Source organism: Castor canadensis, chromosome 13, assembly GCF_047511655.1.
Source record: "Castor canadensis chromosome 13, mCasCan1.hap1v2, whole genome shotgun sequence".
In the NCBI taxonomy this organism is placed as follows: Eukaryota; Metazoa; Chordata; class Mammalia; order Rodentia; family Castoridae; genus Castor; species Castor canadensis.
The window spans coordinates 80,216,525-80,235,797 of NC_133398.1; the positions used below are offsets into that span (position 1 = coordinate 80,216,525).

The window sequence follows — 19,273 nt, forward strand, 5'->3', positions numbered from 1 at the left end:
TTATTTCTTTCCTTGTATTAATTTTGGGTTCGGTTTATTCTTGTTTTTGTCTCCTTGAGATGAAATGATAGGTTTACTTCTTTTTCCCATGATGCTGAGGATCAAACCCAGAATATCATTATGCATAAGCAAGCACTCTATCCCAGAGCTCTGCCTTTCTTTGAAGGAGACATTGATTGCTACAGATTTTCCCCTTTCCTGCCTTTGCTAGGTTTGGGGAATGTTGTACCTCTTTTCATTCATTTCAACAATTTTATTTTTTCGTACTAGGGTTTTTGAATACAGGGACCTCACAGTTACTAGACAGGCACTGTACCACTTGAGCCACACCCACAGCCATTTTTTGCCTTTTAGTTATTTTTCAGATAGAGTCTCATGAATTTTGCCAAGGACCAGTCTCAGACTGCAGTCCTTTGCTTGCCTCCCTTCCACATGGCTGGGATTACAGGCATTCACCACCACATCCAGCTTATTTCAAGAAATTTTTAATTTCCTTCATGATTTCTTTCCTGATCCATTGGTTGTTACAAAGTAAGTTGTTGCCAAGTATTTGTATAATTTCCAAAATTTTTCTTGTAAGTGATAACTAGTTTTATTCTATTGTCAGAAAAGATCAATACGATTTCAGTTGTTTTTTTTTAATTCGTTTAGACTTGTGGTCTGTCATACAATCTATACTAGAGAATGTTCCATGTGCTGATGAGAAAAATGTGTATTTGGCAGCTTTTGGATGAAATGTTCTGTAGATGTCTGTTAAGCCCATTTAGTCTGGAGTGAAATTGAACTGTTTCTTCCTGGATTTTCTGTCTGGATGATCTATCCATTGCTGAAAGTGGGGTGTTAATGTCCCCAACTAATACTGTATTACAGTCTTTCTCTTCCTTTGGGTCTATAAACATTTGCTTTATGTATTTGGGCTCTCTAATACTGGGGTTGTATATAATTAGAATTATTATTTTCTCTTGCTGAATTGGCTTCCTTATCGTTAGACAGTGACCTCCTTTGTCTCTTTCTACTGCTTTTGATTTAAAAGTCTTTAAATATTACTACTTCTTTCTTTTGGATTCCATTTGCATGGAATATCTTCTTCTGTCTCTTCATTTTCAGTCTTTGTGTATTCATAGGGGTGAAATGAGTTTCTTGTAAGTACATATTGTTGAGTTTTGGATATTTATTTATCCATTCACTCTATGTCTTTTCATTGGAGAATTTGCAGCAGTCTTACTACAATCCTTAGGGTACTTGGGTTTCTACTGGGTTCACGGTCTCACCACAGTGGGACTAGTACTGGACTCCCGGACAAAGCCCAAAGCCCTGTGCTACCATGTGTTCTGCTTACCAGCGAGTGGAGTCTTACTCCCTTCTCTGCTGCCTGAGGTTGGAGAAAGAGTAGTGATTGCATTCAACCAACCTGGTTAACACCCTTCCAAGTGTAATGGCCTGATGGGTTTTGGCCAGCACTGGGTTTCACTATAACAGGCCTGGTACTGGCTCTCTAGTCTTAAAACCTGGACTTAATTTTCTCTTCCTTCCCTAAGCAGGAAGCATTTTCTCCATGCTGGACTGGGAGTGACATGGGAAACTCTTAACCTTCCTGACTTCTTCAGAATGTCTTTTTCATTTTTTTATACTAAAAGCAGCCACCATGTATGTTCTCTCACCTGATTTGTGGCTCCTGTGAAAGTAATTTGGTGCAAGAATAGCTGTTCAACTTTGCACATTTGTGGGGAGGCATCTTAAGTCTTTTTAGTCATAGGATAACCCTATATCAACTCTAAGACTCTCACCCATCATGCAGGCCCCATAATAATGGACATTATTGATAGAAAGGTTTGTATTATATTTATATTTCATTTTTGTAATTTCAGTTTCTTTTAGAGTAGAAAATATATCATGGGAGCATCAAAAATGCCCAAGAATGTTGCTATGCTAATAACATAAAAGTGTATGTTATTATTTCTGTTCGGGAAGACCATAGAGAAACATTTCTTCTGTGAAATCAAATCCAGTAGCATCATTTGAGCCATCTGGGCTGTTTGGGTTATTACTCCTGTAGTATAAATTCTAAGTATTGACTGACAGAATATACCTAACTAAACTGGAAAAGCTGGCTTCTGGATTTCCACTCATTAGGTTTTTGTTTCATTGCAAGTTTATTAAAGTAAGTAAATGTTGTTTTATTTCCCCACAACAGTGGATTCTTACAAAGCTCGAAGAAGCAAGAGAGCCTTCTCCAAACGTCTGAGGGAGCACATGGCCTGACAACACAGCCATCCATTATTATAGCTTTATAACATACCTTCCAGCATCTGTTCAAGAAGAATATCACAGAAGTGATTTCAAGTATCCTGTGTTCTAGATGTTTAAAAAAAATCGGAATCAGATAAAACAGCTATGAGATTAAAATACTTCAATTCTGGGGATCCATTCGATTTCCCAACCTGAATCACGCATCTGGTTATATTATATTTCTAATTGTTTTCTAAAAAGAACCATTTACTCCAGGTCATTCTCTGCACTAGTGGAGAGACTGTCCATTGTCAGGCTCTATAATGGAGTAAAGTTCCTAGTTTACATTGTAAACTTCTACCATGCTCACTTCAGTCTCCTTGAATGTTGGGCAATTTATCAAATTAGACATTGTCTCACTGGTATCAAGAGAACTTTGATGGTGTCTTTTTTCAAAATCATGAAATTCTTTTTACAAATAAATATTTTGGTATTATTTTCCATATTTTTTAAATAAAGTGTAGGTTTGAATTATACTTCAAATGCATAGCATGATTATGAAAAACAATCTTTTTTGAGATTGAATAATACCCTTTCAAGCCTCACCTTAAAAAGCCTTGAAAAAATATTATACCCGAAAAGGGAAAGTCCCTCCTAGAACTTTAGAGCCTTAAAAATACTTCCTCAAACCAACTTTGTGAGATCTATTTGGCTTACCCAGTTCATGTTTTTTAAAGAACTGTTGAGTTCAAAGGAAAATTCCTAAAGCCTTAATAATACATACTTTCTATTCTCTGGTAACAAGAAGTAAAATTTCCTGCATCTTAGATACAGTGAGTTATGCATCAGAACAGGTAGCCCTTCTCATAAATAAATGTATGTATCCTAATAACCTGTTCTGTTGGCCATAGATTAAGAATTTCTGGTTTGCTTTCTCTATAATTATTCACATGAAAATCACCTATTTAAATGTATAGGCTCATCCATTATGGGCTGTACATTAATCAAAAACAGCTTCTGGGTTTTTCTTCCTCTTGGTTTTTGTCCAAGATCTCTGCACCTTAATATTAATGGACTATTTAAAGTGAAAGGGGATGAATGTATGATTGTGAACTATGAACAGAATAGTGCAATGTCTTGATTAGTTATTGGATTATCCAGAGTACTTTATATATGTTGTATATGCTACCAAGTTGTTATAAACTGTTTTCGCAAAATCTGTATGGTCAATGATTGTGAAATTCTCAGCCTTGACAAACCCTTGTTTTGTTGTAAAAGCTGAAATAAACAGCATGCCAGACTGTAATTGTATTTCTTGCTCACCAAATCCTACAAAGTACTGTTGATTTCTCTCCAATTACAAAAACACATTATCAGTATTTTACCCCAGAATGCTTTCTTTGCTGAACAGTTAAATCAAAAGATGATCAATTTCAAGCCACATGACAGTGTGGGTCCCCACGACTACCTTTGTTCCTCGTAAGGTATATACTTTCTGTTTTGCATACACCAAAATTAAACCTAAGAATAGAGGTAGTCAGAAAGTTTACATCAGGTTGTGCTTACCTGCAGTGTTACTCTCCCAGAGTTCCATTCAATGGCATTAGTGAAATACCTCATTACCTACTCCATTTCATGATTTCAACATTCAGAAAATTATAGACCCACAGCATAGAAATTCGTTTCATCTCTGGCAACCAGCAGAAGTGGGCCTTATTACTAGTGAACATACAGAACTATTGTGCCTATCCTTCCTGTTTTTTTACCAATAAAAACGTAGAAATATCTCCTCTTACTCTCTATCAATCAGTCATCTGCCTCTCACCTCTCATCACTTCCTCTCTAGAATAAAAGGACCCATAATGTCAAGAGCTGTCATTTGTCATTGTTTTAAAAGATCATCTTCATCTAAACTAAAAGAAATCTAACATTAATATGCCACTAGGTAATGAATCTTTAGCTTAACATTTTATAAAAGTTACTTGTTTAGTAGTCTTTTTTACTGTAACAGAATCTAAAATCTTACTGTATTTGATAATCTGCCCTAAATTATTATAGTGCATGCACTTCTCTAGTGTCTTCCCTCTTAGAATGTATTTGTTGCTTCTTCCCTTGTGTTAGCAGTATCTTGAAACTTTCCACAAGATCAGTATATTATAGCTTGGTTATTTTTTGGTCCCTAAATAATCATTACCACCCATAGTCAGTCCTTGCTTTCCCCTCATGCCTCTGTTTGGAGGCAACTGTTCTATGGCCTTCAAATAAGTTTTCCTTAAACTTTTCATAATCTCTCATTTTTTCTGATGATGAGTAGTAGTGAAACATCCCACAAAGAGGTACTCTTCCTGCCTGGTAAGAAAAAATAAAATAGATTCTGCTCAGTGCTGAATTTTCTGAACCTTGATATCAGTCGTCAATTGCCTATAATATTAGTTGATTCTTCAGGCTGTGCCGAGTGCCCCCTCAAATTGACCCCTCTGTTAAGAAGGCTGAGAGAAGTGGTGAACGTGAACACGTGTGCTGTGTGCACTGAAGGTGGAAGTCGCTATCTGAAATGGCATTTTCATGACACAGCCAACACAATTCAGAGAACTCCAGGACTACTGCTAGGTCATTGCCTTTTTACCTTTTCTCAGGGTCAACCAGAATCCATAGGGCCAGTGTTTTTTATATGTCTTAATCCATTAGATAATCATGAAATGAGTGTAAGTGCAAGACCAACATATTTTTAAAATGAAATTAAAACAACAGACTATGTAAGAAGGTTAAATAAGATTTCCTGAAACAGTGTTTCAGTTAAGTACACCATATACTGTGTGTACTAGGTCAAAATAAAAAGTATTACTTTCTATTTTAAGCTGTAATTTACCCCCCACCCTCCAAAAAAGCCATGTGCCTTCTGTCCAGTGACTATTGGAACAGTGTGGATCGTGTGGAGCCTCCTAGGTATAGACCAACAGATCCACAACTCAGGAAACCTCCATATTGTGAACATAGTCTTCAGAGTGAGAAGGTAGGACAGCTTTTGTTCTTGTTTGTAAAATGCTTTCTTTTCCTGCTGTGTAACAGATACCCTCATATGACTTCAGTGGGACCAGAAAAAAACAGAGAACCTCAGTCCACAAGTGACACCCAGAAAAGACCAGAGGTATTTTAGCCAGGTATATTTCATCCTAACCACTAAGAATTTTACTAAAATTGCAGATAGAAGTTTTCCTTTTCAGTAAGTTGAATTTACTCCATCTACGTTCTGGCTGATTCACCACACAGGTGACAAAGGCCCTTAAAAATGGAGAGCTAATAATACAAGGTACATTCATTCATTAGGGGGTGCTTTACAAATGTCTGCGTTTTAACTAAAAATAATGGATTTCCTCATTTAAGTTGCAAGTAAAAAATGTAGATAATTTGCATTCTTTGTGTTGAACTCAATACAAAACATTCTGATTTCCTTTGGTACTATACAGTACCACATACAGCTCCTTCACTCTATAAAGGAGCCCATTCAACCTCCTATCTAATCTTTTTAAATACACTGTTGAAGTTTTACCTTATTGTTAATGCTGTCCTAATCAAGGTAGCATTATTTAAAGTTTTACAGTTCTTGTGTATTTTCAGTTATTGGCCAACATCTACATTAGGGCAATTTTCCCCCATTTTTCTTTCTGACACAATTGGTATATAGAGTATTCAGGGCTGTCTAAGAAACAAGGCCAGCACCTTGCTGTGTGAGAGGTAGGCTGCATCCTACTGTTACAAACCTCATTCACGTTTCTTTCATTGAAACTTTTTGTACTTTATTTCCTCTTTTGTAAAGTAAATTCTTTCATGTCATTTAAAATTTTTTTTTACTTTAGGATTATGGATTAGTTTTTTAAATACTGTGGTATGTTTTTTCTTTATTCATTTATTCATAGGTGCATACATTGTTTGGGCCATTTCTCCCCCTATGATATTTTTTAAAAAGGAAAATTTGGGGTACCCAAGAGCTTCTTAAGAAGCATAACTTCAGATTTCATAGGTTATTATGTTTTTAAATTTGTGTTACTTTATACAAATATAAGAAGTTTGTATTATAGTTAACACCTACTGTACTAGATATCACACTGCCTTGATTTAAAATCTGTCACTGAACATCATTTCACTTTGTGGATATCTTAATGTGTTTCTTCTAGTGAAGTCCTTGTAACAAGAACCCAGTGAGATTGCTACAATAAAATGTCTAATAATTAGAAGCGTACCTAAAGCACATATTGAAAACCTCAGCATTTTTGTTACGCTGTCATGCCTCCAGTGTTTGGTTATCTAAAAGTTTCCAATTTTGGGGACGAAAAGCATTCAAATAATAATGTCATAAACAACACTGTAATAGTCCCGGTAACAGCGACTGTATGCCCACACCCGCACACGGGTGTAAATTATATCTGGGGCTTGTTACAAGGTGAGAGAGCTAATGACTTTTAAAATTATCATCTCTATATAACTCTGCATTATGCTTAATGAATAATGAAATTTTCAGGGAAGGAGCACATAAAATAATTTCTCTTGCTAATTTTTATATTGACCAAATAGTTTGTGCTGCCTTGAAATGCTTATTTGGTAATGCTTCTTGATAAAATTGTGGTCATTGGTTATGATCATTTGTTTTTTTAAATACCTATTTCTGTATCACTGCAATATTTCCTTCACTTGTCTGCTCCTTATTCCTCTTGTGAGCTTGGCCCAGTTGTCTGTTACACAGCTTCTACCTTAATTTTGTCTTTTGATAAGTCAATTTATAAATACATTGATAGTGACATTCTTACTCTTGAACTGACCTTAAGTCTTTTTTTTTTTCCTAAAAACTGTTGGTCATGCTAATGACTTTTCTCTGAAAAATACTTCTTGGTATTGGTAGATTCGGATTGCATAAGATAATTGCCCAGTTTAACCATGTATATTCTTGTGAAATTGAGTCCAATAAAGCTTTCTTGTCTTTAGTCTGCTTCAGTTGTGAATTATCGGGTAAAACAAGGAACGTTACCAGTAGCCTTCCCTTGCCTAAATTGTACCCGCTGTGGGGCCTAAATAAAGATCTCCCCAAGAGACCAAGGTCCTGAGTTTTCAGCCAAAGTGAGCAGCTTTCCAGCCCAGCAGGATCACTGCTGCCTAAAAGCTTGAGTGATTCTTCGTGACCTCTTAGCCAACCAGCCAACACTGTGACTCTCAACCTCAGTACTCTCAACTCTCAATCATCTCATTTTCTCAGTAAGCAAGGAGTATATTTTGAAAGATGGGCTAGGGTGGTATTTCCTGAGGAGAATCGATATTGGCAGAGGCTATTACCTCTGATGTGGAGAGTTCAGCCTTTCCATGTCTTAAGGACATCCTTTGTTACCATCCTTTGAATGACAGCCCTCCTGCAACTAGTGATTGAAAGCCATCATTTTCTTGTGTGCTTTAAGCATCAGCCAAAGTTAACAATAACAGTGCTACAAAATGTTTGGAATAGAAAACAAAACCCCACATTGTTTAATTTCCTTGATTGTGATTCTTTTGAGTCCTTTTCATGTTAATTGGCTGATGAGACTGTTAGTCCCTAGTGTGTGGGAAAGAAGGGTAAGGAGTGATGTTTTTCTTTTTCTTTCTCAGTAAGTATCTTGAAGAGCTAATCCCCATCTCTTTGGTCTCTTATGGAAAATGGTTCTGGCTATTCTTATACCTTTACTGTTTCAGACAAATTTTAACATCCATTTGCCCAGTTCTTCATGTCTTGAGTTGAGATAACTTTTTAAGGATTAATGTTGCTACTGTCAGTTTCAGCCTTTTCCAGCATTAATGCTTTTCTTCAACACTTCACACTTAAAATTGTTACAACAGAATGGGAACCTACTGAAAGGACGGTATAGAACAGTTACAAGAATGCCGAACACAGTTCCATAACATATGTAACTGATTTGAATACATTCTGCACAGACACTAATCAGCTTTCAGTAAACCCCATGGTAGGCTGAAAATGCATTGAGCACACCAAACACATGGAACATCCTAGCTTAGCAACACAGTGGGCTGTGGAGTCTGAATTGTTCCCCTATGTGATCACCTGGCTGACTGGGAGCTGTGGCTTGCTGCTATCATCTCAAGAGTATAACACCACAAATTGTTAGCATGAGAAAGGATCAAAATTCAAAGTACAATTTCCATTGAATGTGTGTCACTTTTTTGCCTTCATAAAGCTGAACCTAAAGTGGGAGACCGGCTGGAGAGTGATTAAACCGATCACACCTTAGAGCCCTAGGTGAGGTGCTCAAGTGTATGCCCTCAAACACAAAGCAGAAACAAAATCCTGGGCTTTTTTTAGTTTGAAGCACTCTATACTGTACAGAGGATTCTACATCTAATTTTGCTGAGTAAGCTACTGAGGAACTCCAGCATAACATGCTAAATACAGACTTATTTCAAAGGGGATAAACTTAGGAAAGCTGCACTACTATAAAACCTGTAATATTTTCCTCTTCAGAAGCTGAACTGTCAGCCATGAGCTCTAAGAAACACAACATAATCCGTGCTAGTGAAAGATGATGGTGTATTCTTAACCTCCTCACAAAAGCACAGCATACAGAGTTCAAACAGCAGGTCTGTGGTGACCATCTCAACTTTGGCAGGAGTTGCATAATATTTGTTTAACAATTTGCACTTTAAGCCACTTCATAAGTTCACAAGGCCTGACCATATATATATATATATACATGTATACACAGCTTACCAACAATGCAATATATAAGCTATCTAGAGCCATTTACCATATCTCAGCTTTGGCTTCATAGGAACCCAATTGTGGCAAAATAACAACTAGATACATAGATATATTCATTAATTTGGCTAAGAAAGTTGACACAAAAAAACTTTTAAAAAAAAAAATCTTTGGTAGCATATTCAAGGTTCATACTTCAGCATTAAGAGAGGAAAAACAATGGAAATTAAATAAAAAGCATTAAATTGATTTCACAACTTTAAAGAAAAGTCACCCTAATTAATCAGAGTTCCAAAAGTATGATCTATAAATTAACAAGCCCCTCTGTTACATGACTTTTAATGGCTATCAATCTTAAACACAAAATAATAATAATAAAAAAAAAAGATCACAGGGGCCTTTTAAAGTTCTATAAAATACCAAATTCAAAATTTACATAAAACCTTATAGCAAAGATACAAGAAAAGAACTAGAAAAACAACGGAGGAACAAAGACTCAAAGGTTTTGTAAATTCATATGTCCCATCATGCCCCGTGGTGTGCATCATGTCCTAAGTGCCTGGCTCAGCTGGGGTCTGAAGCGCTTGGAAATGGTGTCTTCTGTTGCAGGAGCAGAGGGCAGTGGCTTTCACACTAAGTTGAATTCCCTTAGGTTTAGTTGTAGAATTGTGTCTTTGACAGCAGCAAACACAAAACGGATATTCTCTGTATCTGTAGCACATGTGAAGTGGGAATAGATGACTTTCTCTTTGTCAGGATTCTGGTCTTGATAAAGCTTCAGGATAAAGTCTCTGGCAGCTTTGACATCCTGCTTTGGTCCTGATCATGATTGCAAATAGAGGAATAAAGACAGACAAGACTCACTACCATGTCCTCCCAAGAAACTTTTTTCTTTTTTTTTTTTTGGTTAGTACTCAGGGCCCCCCCCCACACCAAGTTGCTAGGTAGGTGCTTTACCACTTGAACCACTCCCCCAGCCTTTGTGGTTTTGGTCCTTTTTCAGATAGGGTCTCACATTTCACCCAGGGCCAGCCGGAGCTGCAATCCCCCTACCTTTGGCCTCCTGTATAGCTGGGAGCACAGCATGAACCACCATGCCTGGTTTGTTGGTTGGGATAGGGTCTCACTAACTTTTTGCCCAGGATAGCCTTGAACCATGATCCTTCCAGTTTCCATCTCCCAAGTAGCTGGAATTATAGGTGTGTGCCACCATGCCCTGCCCAAGAACCATGTTTAATGTATTCTTGTTCTTATTTAGGACAAGAATTATTTACCTCAAAGTATCTGAGGGAATAGTTTACCTGAAGTAAACTATTTATGAACCCATAAAATAGTATTTAAAGTTTCCACTGGTATCTAAAAATTGTAAGGTAATTTGTTTAAAAATAATGGCCCAGTTTAATTTTCTGATTTGAACCACCTTTGAAGAGAAGTAACACTTAATAATCTTAGACAGACATCTCTGGGCTCAGGAGAGAAAGACATACAGCTGTGGGAGGATAGGAAGAATGTGGGAACCAACACATTAGATTGGTTTTAAGAGTTCTAAATCGTATAACCAAGGTGACTAATAAAAGAAAAAAAGTGCTGACACATTGACCCTCTAAATATCATTGTCAAACTTAGTAATATGAGACCGGTATCAGGCTTAATTGGCAATAGGACAAGAAAGTCTCCTTCCTTAAAATAACTTGGGTGTCCACAAAGCAGATGCTGCCCTCAAACCCAAGTGCTCTGGCTGGCATTAGGAGGGCAAATAAATGGGGCACAGTCTGCCTTCGAGGAGCTAACTGGGGAGAGAACTCGGTGACAGAGAAGATAGGTGACACAGCATGACAACTGAGAGAGCAAGAGGAGGCAGGGTGCCAAAGCAGCAAGAAAACGGTGGCATACCAGTGCAGGTCCAACAGGTATGGGAGAGTCAAAAAGTACTTCCTGGGTTGGGGGAGTGCTGAGCTGAGACCTGGCGAGCCAAAGCAGTCAACGAAAGAAACTAACAAATGTGTTCCAGGCACTGGGAGAGGCCCCATTCGTCAGTGGTGAGGTAAACTCCCACAAGTGCAATGACAGCTTTGATTCTAAGGTGGGAGTGGTGAGAGCCCAGTGTTCTGGGCTGAGCAGGAAGGTCCCCACCAGCCATGCTGAGGACTGGAAACTGATGCTGGGGAAGCGGACAAGGTCAACATGGAAGCATTGCTCCCAAGGCGAACACTTACCTGTGTATTCTGGGAAGTAGCTAATTAGATGAGAGTACATGATTTTCTCTTCCAAAAGGTCCTTCTTGTTTAAGAATAAAATCACAGATGAGTTTAAAAACCAGGGGTAGGTGATGATGGTTTTAAACAAGGCTTTGCTCTCTTCCATACGATTCTAAGTGAGAAACAAGGGACTTGGGATAAACTAAAAACAGTGGTATTTGAGGAACAACAAGCTAAACAGCTAATGCATCCATGGGTCCTCACTCCTGGCTGGGTCACTGCTCTTGCTGAAGTTGATGAGCATGTGGCCCATAGGGCACCAGACCTTCCTGCTTCTGTTTCCTCTTTGTGACTCTTCCCCCATCCTGGGTACCCCAACTTCTCTAGCCCAAAACTAACATACAGGAATCAGAAAGGCTTCTGTGCAGCTTGGAGCAGGAAAGTTCGTGTCCACATTTGACAAGTTTTCTGCGTCATGCAATTATTGGAATTACCAGATGGGCAAGAGCCAGCTTCAGATCTGAGATGGTCACTTCAACTGGGTGTGGCTTCCAGACTGTGCCTCAGGATTTGTGAGATGAGGAATGAAGACACTCCCATCCAGCAAGGCCAACCCTCTTAGGGCCCTTAGGAATGCTACACGCTGCCCAAGAAGGGAAGTAATGCTGCCCAGCCTCCACCCTGTGCACACTTCACAAGTAGGACAATGTCTACATTCAATAGACAAGCATACTATGGTCAAAGCCCACGTGATAGTGGGATCTCCTAACAATTATGCACAAAGACAGTAGCAGTAAAGATACTGGCAAGAAAATATTAAATGCCCCACCTTATGGAGAACAGTCAGTGCACATAGAGTTCATATCTAGTGATAATAGCTGCTGTCAATAGCGTTCTCTCTCCAAAGTGTTTTTAAGAAGGGGGAAGCAGACAGACTGACAAACATCAGAGCTCAACACGTGCTCCAGAGGGATGTGCCATAAATCCCACTTCCTAAGAATGACTCCCAGACCCCAGGGCTCCTCCCACTTGGTGCATCTGATGGGATTAGGGTCCAAACGTATTACCATAAAGATAACCCCACACCTGTCTAAAACTTCTTTAAAATATATTATGATCTTATTAATGATCTCCAGGGAAATACAATGTATGAAAAAATTTCCTATACGGCACAGTGAGTGGGTACAATACCTATCTACAACCAGGAAGGAAAAGTCTGGAATGGCAACCACTTTTCTCCAAATATGTTGTGATTTTTCTAGGAGAGGAGAAAATGCTTCCTTTCTAAGCTCATGGGACTGAATTACTAGTCTCTTGTGCACCTAATTTTTTAACTTTCCTGAGAAACACCACAAGTAATTCCTGAGATAAATTTGGAGCTAATTGTTTATATTGATAACTGGATATCTGTTTTTTAAAAATAATTCCCCCTTGAGAGAGCTGAGCAACATCCCAGCTGTTCTGTGCTGTTCTTTGCACAATAATACAAGTAAATGAGTTAATCCTCCACTAGCTAATGTGGCAGCACTCCTCAAGAAAAAGTCTGCTCTTCAGAAACACAGACATGATTTGCGCATAGTTATGGCCTAATCCTGGACAGAGCTCTTCATTGATTCACTTCATGTCCTGGAAACAGACATTTTTCTAAAAGGTTTAGGAGCCCCCTGGCAAGTTCAGGAGGGAGAAATTCATGGCATCCCACAGGAAATACCCCAATTTCACAAAGAAATAACTGAGCAGTCCTTTTTGTTGTCACACAGATCCAGCTAATGGAACTGGACCCAGCCATGTCAGCCATGGCTCTGCAGGGGACACTGAGTGCCTGACTTAGCTGGATCAGAGAGTGAAGGGACCACTCCACACATCTGGCACTACGGTCTCTGCCTATTCTACTAGAGAGCTAATTTGGGAGCACCATGTCCTATGAAGGTTGGGCAGTCTGCTCAGATAAAGTTTATTGAATTAGTTTTGCTCAAATCTGTGCATTAGAATCCTAAATCCCCCTCACACCTAAACCCAGTAAATATAACTAGTGCAGTGTCTAAACAGCAGTGTTTTCTAAAAAGCTTCCCAGGGGGGTTGCAGAATGCCAGATGAGAAGTTCTGTTTCTCAGTGGTTTCTACCCTCCACAGCACATTAGATTCACCTGGGGAGCTTTTGTAAAAATCCCCCTCTCGGGCCACACCCACCATCAACAATTAAGTTTGAATCTCTAAGACTGGACCCAGCTCTGGGTTTTTCATTACATTCCTCAGGAAATCCCAGTGTTCGACTAAGTTTGAGATTCAACGATGACCTCGTTCATACATACAGTCTCGTACCACATGACTGTCAGCCACTGGGTGAATAACAAACCACATATATGATAGCGGTCCCGTAGAAGGTAATGGAGCTGTACACTTTTAATGTTTAATATGTTTTGTTTAGGCACTATATTGCAATTGCTACAATATTCAATACAGTAACAAAAAGAGATGATTAGCAGCTGTAGTCTGATGGTCACAGAATGACAAAAATCACCTAACACTGCATTTCTCAGAATGCATCCTTGTGTTTAAGTGATGTGTGACTGTACTTGGATTGCCCGGACCTTGTTAAAATGCAGGCTCTGATTTAATGGGCCTGGAGTTTGCATTTCTAACATTTCTACCTAACCTCCCCACCAAGCATACCTCATTGTCACACTCAGCCAGGACCTGGTCATATTCACTCAGAGCAACCAAGAAAATGATGGAGGTGACACTCTCAAAACAGTGAATCCACTTCCGTCGCTCAGATCGCTGGCCACCAACATCCACCATCCTGCTCAACACAGATTACAAAGAGTTGGAATGTGTAACCCCGAGGTGAAGGACGTGAGCCATTATACCATGCAGTCAGTGCTCTTGGGTTCCTCACCGATCGTTACAGAGTGAAGAGAGGTTCTAAGTTGAACATGTTTGAGCACTGCCTCAATGCAGTAAGGGACCACTGAATGATTCCTAGCAAAGGAAGCACAGAATGCAAATGAAGTTTCTGAAGACAGATGCAAGTGACTCAGGTGGGGCCCACCTGGGTAAGAAGATGTTTCAATAGTCCAGGGAGAAAATACCCACTTGGGTTTTGCTCCAACCAGCCAAAGAACCAGATACAAAAGGGACAGGAAGGCAAGCAGTCTTCTAGGTCCCCTCAGCTTTCTTCAGGCCCTGGGTCCATTCTTGGTTTCATAGTCCCTCTAACTTACCCACAGATCCTTTCTGCATTAACTGAGTGCAACCCTTCTTACCTATAAAGACCTGCAAATGCTCTCTACCCAATACAGAAACTCAAAGCCTTTATCTGTGTCTTTGGGAACAATTTCAGGACCCACAGCCAAGGGATTGCTGATGTGAATGCCCCAGGTATAGTATGAGTCAAGTGGGCCCCTCCAAAGTAGAAAAGCTGCATTGCTAGAGATCCCACATCACCACAGCCCACCTTTGGGCAGAAGGCAGGCTTGCTATTAACACATCCTCAGACATTTTAGGCAAAACCAGGTATCAAGTGTTTTGAATGAAGCATCTCAGTTTTTAAATATTGGCTCAAGAGTTTTTCATAACCCTGAAAAGGCTATACCTGTGGCTTCAGTATAGCCCACAAGTTGCCAAATCACAGCCCTTGCAATTCTGCCTCACCTCTTCCACACACCAATCCCTAAGGGCACTGAACCAGTGCGGCGAGGTGATCCACAGGCCCAACCCATGCCTGGTATCCAGAAAGGGTCTGGGAACAAAACCAAAAAGGCAGGCCTGCCCTTGAACCAGGCCCTGAAGGTGCAGGCATTCTTGCAATGACATGTTCATTTCTGTCCCACCTTGCAGCAGTGAATGGAGCTGGGAAGAGAAACCAGCTATTTAGAGGTCTGGGCTTGAAGAACCCTTTCAAAAAAGGCCTCCATTTCAAAGACCAGGATGCTCCAGCGAGAAAGATCCCACGGGGTGGGGGCGGGGTGAGGCACTACAAGCTGTAACTAAGGAGATGTTGCTGGTGGATGATGTGAAACTCAATGATTGGCCTTTGGAAAGTAATATAAAACCCACTTATCAAAGCCCGAGGAGGATGAACTTAGAAAAACTACAAGTCTTGTAAACAAAACAAATGTAAGCCATGGGAGAAGCTATGAGCAGCACTAGATTCCGAAAAGGTTTAAATTTATGCCCCACAAATATGGGGGCTACCATTAAAATCAGGGATCTGCTAACTGAAGATGCAGAGTATCTTTTGAGCCACCCCACCATCAACACAGCAATTCTGAAGAAGTGATGAGATATAATTGTGGGTGACGCAGGACCTGGGTGTGGAAGGACTTTTCTCAACTAGAAAAGTACGTGCAATAGTAATTGTGGGAGGAACGAGGGAAACAATGGATATAAAAGTGCTTTGAAATTTGCAGTGCTATGTACATGCCCCATATTGTTCTGGGTTTTTTTTTTTTTCATGGGGGTTGAATTCAAGTCCTCCCACTTACCAGGAGTAGCTCTACTGCTTCAGCCACACCTCCAGCCCTATTATTATTTACTTTTCCCATAATAGAGTATAATGAGGATCTACTCAAGTCATCCTAAAAGTATTTCTGTCAGTGGAAATTCATACATTTCACACAACTATATGTAGTTCGCATATATTATGTAAATTTAATATATATTTTTCTGTTCTTAGCTTAAGGATACATCTTGGAGAAGAAAATAGAGGAAAAGAGAAAAATTATTCGACATTAAGGTAAAGATATCATTCGTTCCGTATGTTCAATGTGCGTGTCACACAAGTTACATGTCACACAAGTTATATGTGTGTGAGCATAAGAATGATCACAATTCCTGGAAAGAAAGCTTCTTCCCCAAGGGCAATAGAAGGGGAGTCCCTCTCCATTCTAGGAGTAAGCCCTGCACAATTCTAAATGCCCTGTAACAGAGAGGGTCATTCTGTCCTAAAGGATATAAAAATGCCTGTACAGGAATAGCACATGGAAGACTCCATCTAGGGACTTTAAAGACTGGGGAAACTCTTAACGGACCATGGCTGAGAGAGACTTACCGAAAGATGATGTTTTCTAAGTCAAACGGATACTCAATGATGCCAGTGGTGGGCACTCGGACACGGAGCACATCTTGCTGCGTTGGCACAAATGATGGCATGGCGATCCGATCAATGTCAGTCAGGTAACTGTGACATTAAAGAATGAGAAGCTCAGACTTCTTTTACAGAAGGGAGAATGTTCACCCTACTCAAGGAAAGTCACCCCAACCCACAGTGTCTCCACGGGCACACAGATGCCCTCAATAACGTTCTGAGCTAACTCTGGCTGGCCTCTCCTCTTCAAGTGTCCAAGTGACCAGGAATGAGACATGCTTCCATGAGCCTGCTGGGAAATCTGCAGGTCACTTGTGCCTTCCTCCTGGACTCTCAGCTCCATCATGTCTGTGTGGCTGTGAGGAAGGCAGGGCTGGGGGCTTGGGAGGCTGGAAATGGCCGTGACATCCCACCCAGAGCATACTCCCACTTACCCTCATCCAAGAACATCATGTAACCTAGACACTGTACTCTGAAGCATCTGTGCAATAAATTATGTGGAGTTTCTAAGAAAATGTACAGATGTAAAACAAGCCAAGGAGAAATTCTTTCAAAATAACAGCAAGTAAAAGTTTTACTGTTAAAGACACTGGGAAATGAAACATCTAAGATAATCCAAAATTTGTCTTGTGGCTCTCTAGTAAAGCTCTGAGTTTCAAACACATCACTTTTTCTGTAATGAAATGAGAGAACACTTCTTTAAAGTGTTCATTAAAAGGCATTTTTTAGCAAAATAACTAAGTCAGGTCCTGGCCAACAGTAGAGTTGGTGACTCTGAGCCCCTTGACACTGAGGGTGGCCCTGCCTTCTCTAGTACAGCCTGGACACCAAGGACTGAGTAGTCAACTTGAAGGTGAACCAAGGGGTAAGAAACAAATCCCATTCACCTTACAGCCTCCAGTTCAAGAAGCCAGGTCTGTGGGCAGCTCCTGCACCTACACCCATGCCCAGGGCTATTGCTTCACTGTACAAAAGATCTCCCTTATCCAAGGATTCACTATACACAGTTTCAGTTATTCACGGTCATTCATGGTCAAAAGTATTAAATGGAAAATACCAGAAATAAACAATTCATAAGTTATTTTTTTAGTTTTTATTTTACAGAGCTAAAGAAAACAATGGGTAAGTTTTAACTGTGTGTCATTTCTGAGTAGCATGATAACAGTCTGAGACTGTCCTACCGTGGCCATAGCTCACCCTTTTTCCAGTGTATCCATGCTGTATACACTACCTGCCTATTAGTCAGTCACTCAGGAGTGGTCTCATTTATCAGATTTACTGTCATGGTATCACAGTGCCTGTGTCTGAGTAACTCGTTTTACTTAATAATGGCCCTAATAATTATCCTATTTTATTACTACTAATAATAAATTAGTGTTGTTAATCTATTTTGTGCCTAATTTATAAGTTAAACTTTATCATAGGTATATATGTGTAGAAAAACACATAATATATATATGACTTGGTACTGTGTTCTCAGGCATCCACTGGGGGTCTTGGAACATATAGAGGGGGGGACTGTATATTTCTATTTGTGATTTTTTTTCCATGGTACTGGGGTTTGAACTTAGGGCCTCACACTTGTTAGGCAGGCGCTCTACCACTTGACCACTTCACCAACCCTGTTTTGTGTTTGCTATTTAGAGATAAGGTTTCATGAACTTTTTGCCTGGGCTGGCTTCAAACCACAATCCTCCTGATCTCTGCCTCCCAAGGAGCTCGGTGCCCAGCTCTGTGTGTGATATTTGATTCACAGCAGCAAACTGTGTGGTTCTTGAGAGTGGAGGGCATTGGTTGCCCTGCAGCCCTTACCACACTACTGGAACATTACAAGCATTCACATTTTGGTGACATGAATGCATACCCAAATAAGCAGACATCACTGCAGATGGCTGAGAACCACTAACCTAGACCAAGGAAATGCCCAAGTATCTTGTATTCTGCAGATTCTAAAGATTGGGCACTGTCTGCGTTTATGAGCACTTTTTTTGTGGTACTGGGGTTTGAAGTGAGGGCCTCACTCTTGCTAGGCAGGTGCTCTACCACTTGAGCCATATCTCTAGCCCTTTTTGCTAGCATTTGTGCCTGAGCTGACCTGGACCTTGATCCTTCTATTTCTGTTTCCTGTATAGCTGGGATTTTAGGCATGGACCATCGTGCCCAGCTATTGGTTTAGATGGGATCTTGCTAACATTTTGCCCAGGCTGGTTTTGAACTGAGATCCTCCTGATATCCACCTCCCAAGTAGCTGGCAATACAAGCATGAGTCCCATTTTTTCCATGCCAGCTCTGTCCACCACCCTAGCCACTTACCACATCCCTCTCAATGGACTTGCCTCATTTCTCAGGGTTACATTGAGTTCAACAGTTCTGGTGGGTCTTTTCCAAATGAATCTACACCAGGGGTCTTGCAAAAAAAGGAGGCCAGAGGGAGGACCTTCACAAAGCCAGAAATACCAGGTAGTCTCAGAGAGGAATAGGAGGGCTCTGGCTGTTTTTGACTTTGACCTGGCCTTGGCTCTCAGGCTGCTCAAAACAGTTGCACCTCCTTGGAACACTCTCTCTTCTCTATGTGAGTCCAACACCTTATTAGGGGTTCTTTTCTTTTCCTGCCTAGATGCTTTTTTGCTCCTGTATGAGACTGATTGTGCCGATCTGGATTAATGATATTGAACACTAGGCCTGAATCAAATGCCAAAGGGAAGCCAATGAAATCACAGGAAGTAACTAACATTCCTTTTCCTGCCCTCTGCCTTGTCCAGAGGGTGGGATAAACTGCCACCCAAGTGCAGAGGACCATGGCAGCACATAAAGGAAATAGGTCAGTCTTGGGGAAGGGAGAAGGAGCTGGACTGCAGAAGCAGGAATCATCAGTTCTTCAAGAAGGAAGGAACTATCTCCATCCAGCTGGACACACTGCCTTGGAAAGTTCTTAAGGAATTTTCTGTGAACTCTATGGGGCAGTTTTCATGCATATAAATGGGAGGAGCCCTTTTACCATCAGGGATTAATGGTTTAAAACTA

The 19,273-nt window shown here is 40.2% G+C and overlaps 2 protein-coding genes across 4 annotated transcripts in view; one reads left to right on the forward strand and one right to left on the reverse strand.

The window, feature by feature from the left end:
* Vps13a (vacuolar protein sorting 13 homolog A) overlaps positions 1-3,535 on the forward strand; it is a 237,897-nt gene extending 234,362 nt beyond the window's left edge. The window contains exon 72 of the mRNA XM_074052093.1: positions 2,195-3,535. Coding sequence (XP_073908194.1) covers positions 2,195-2,245 — 51 coding nt within the window. The 3' untranslated portion in view covers positions 2,246-3,535. The remainder of the gene's footprint in view (positions 1-2,194) is intronic.
* A 5,242-nt stretch (positions 3,536-8,777) lies between these two features.
* Positions 8,778-19,273, reverse strand: part of Gna14 (G protein subunit alpha 14) — a 194,432-nt gene continuing 183,936 nt past the window's right edge. For all 3 annotated transcript variants that reach the window (XM_020184937.2, XM_074052097.1, XM_074052098.1), the window contains exons 4-7: positions 16,214-16,342; positions 13,834-13,963; positions 11,179-11,332; positions 8,778-9,781 (exon numbers count right to left, since the gene is read on the reverse strand). In XM_020184937.2, coding sequence (XP_020040526.1) covers positions 9,591-9,781; positions 11,179-11,332; positions 13,834-13,963; positions 16,214-16,342 — 604 coding nt within the window. In that variant the 3' untranslated portion in view covers positions 8,778-9,590. The remainder of the gene's footprint in view (positions 9,782-11,178; positions 11,333-13,833; positions 13,964-16,213; positions 16,343-19,273) is intronic.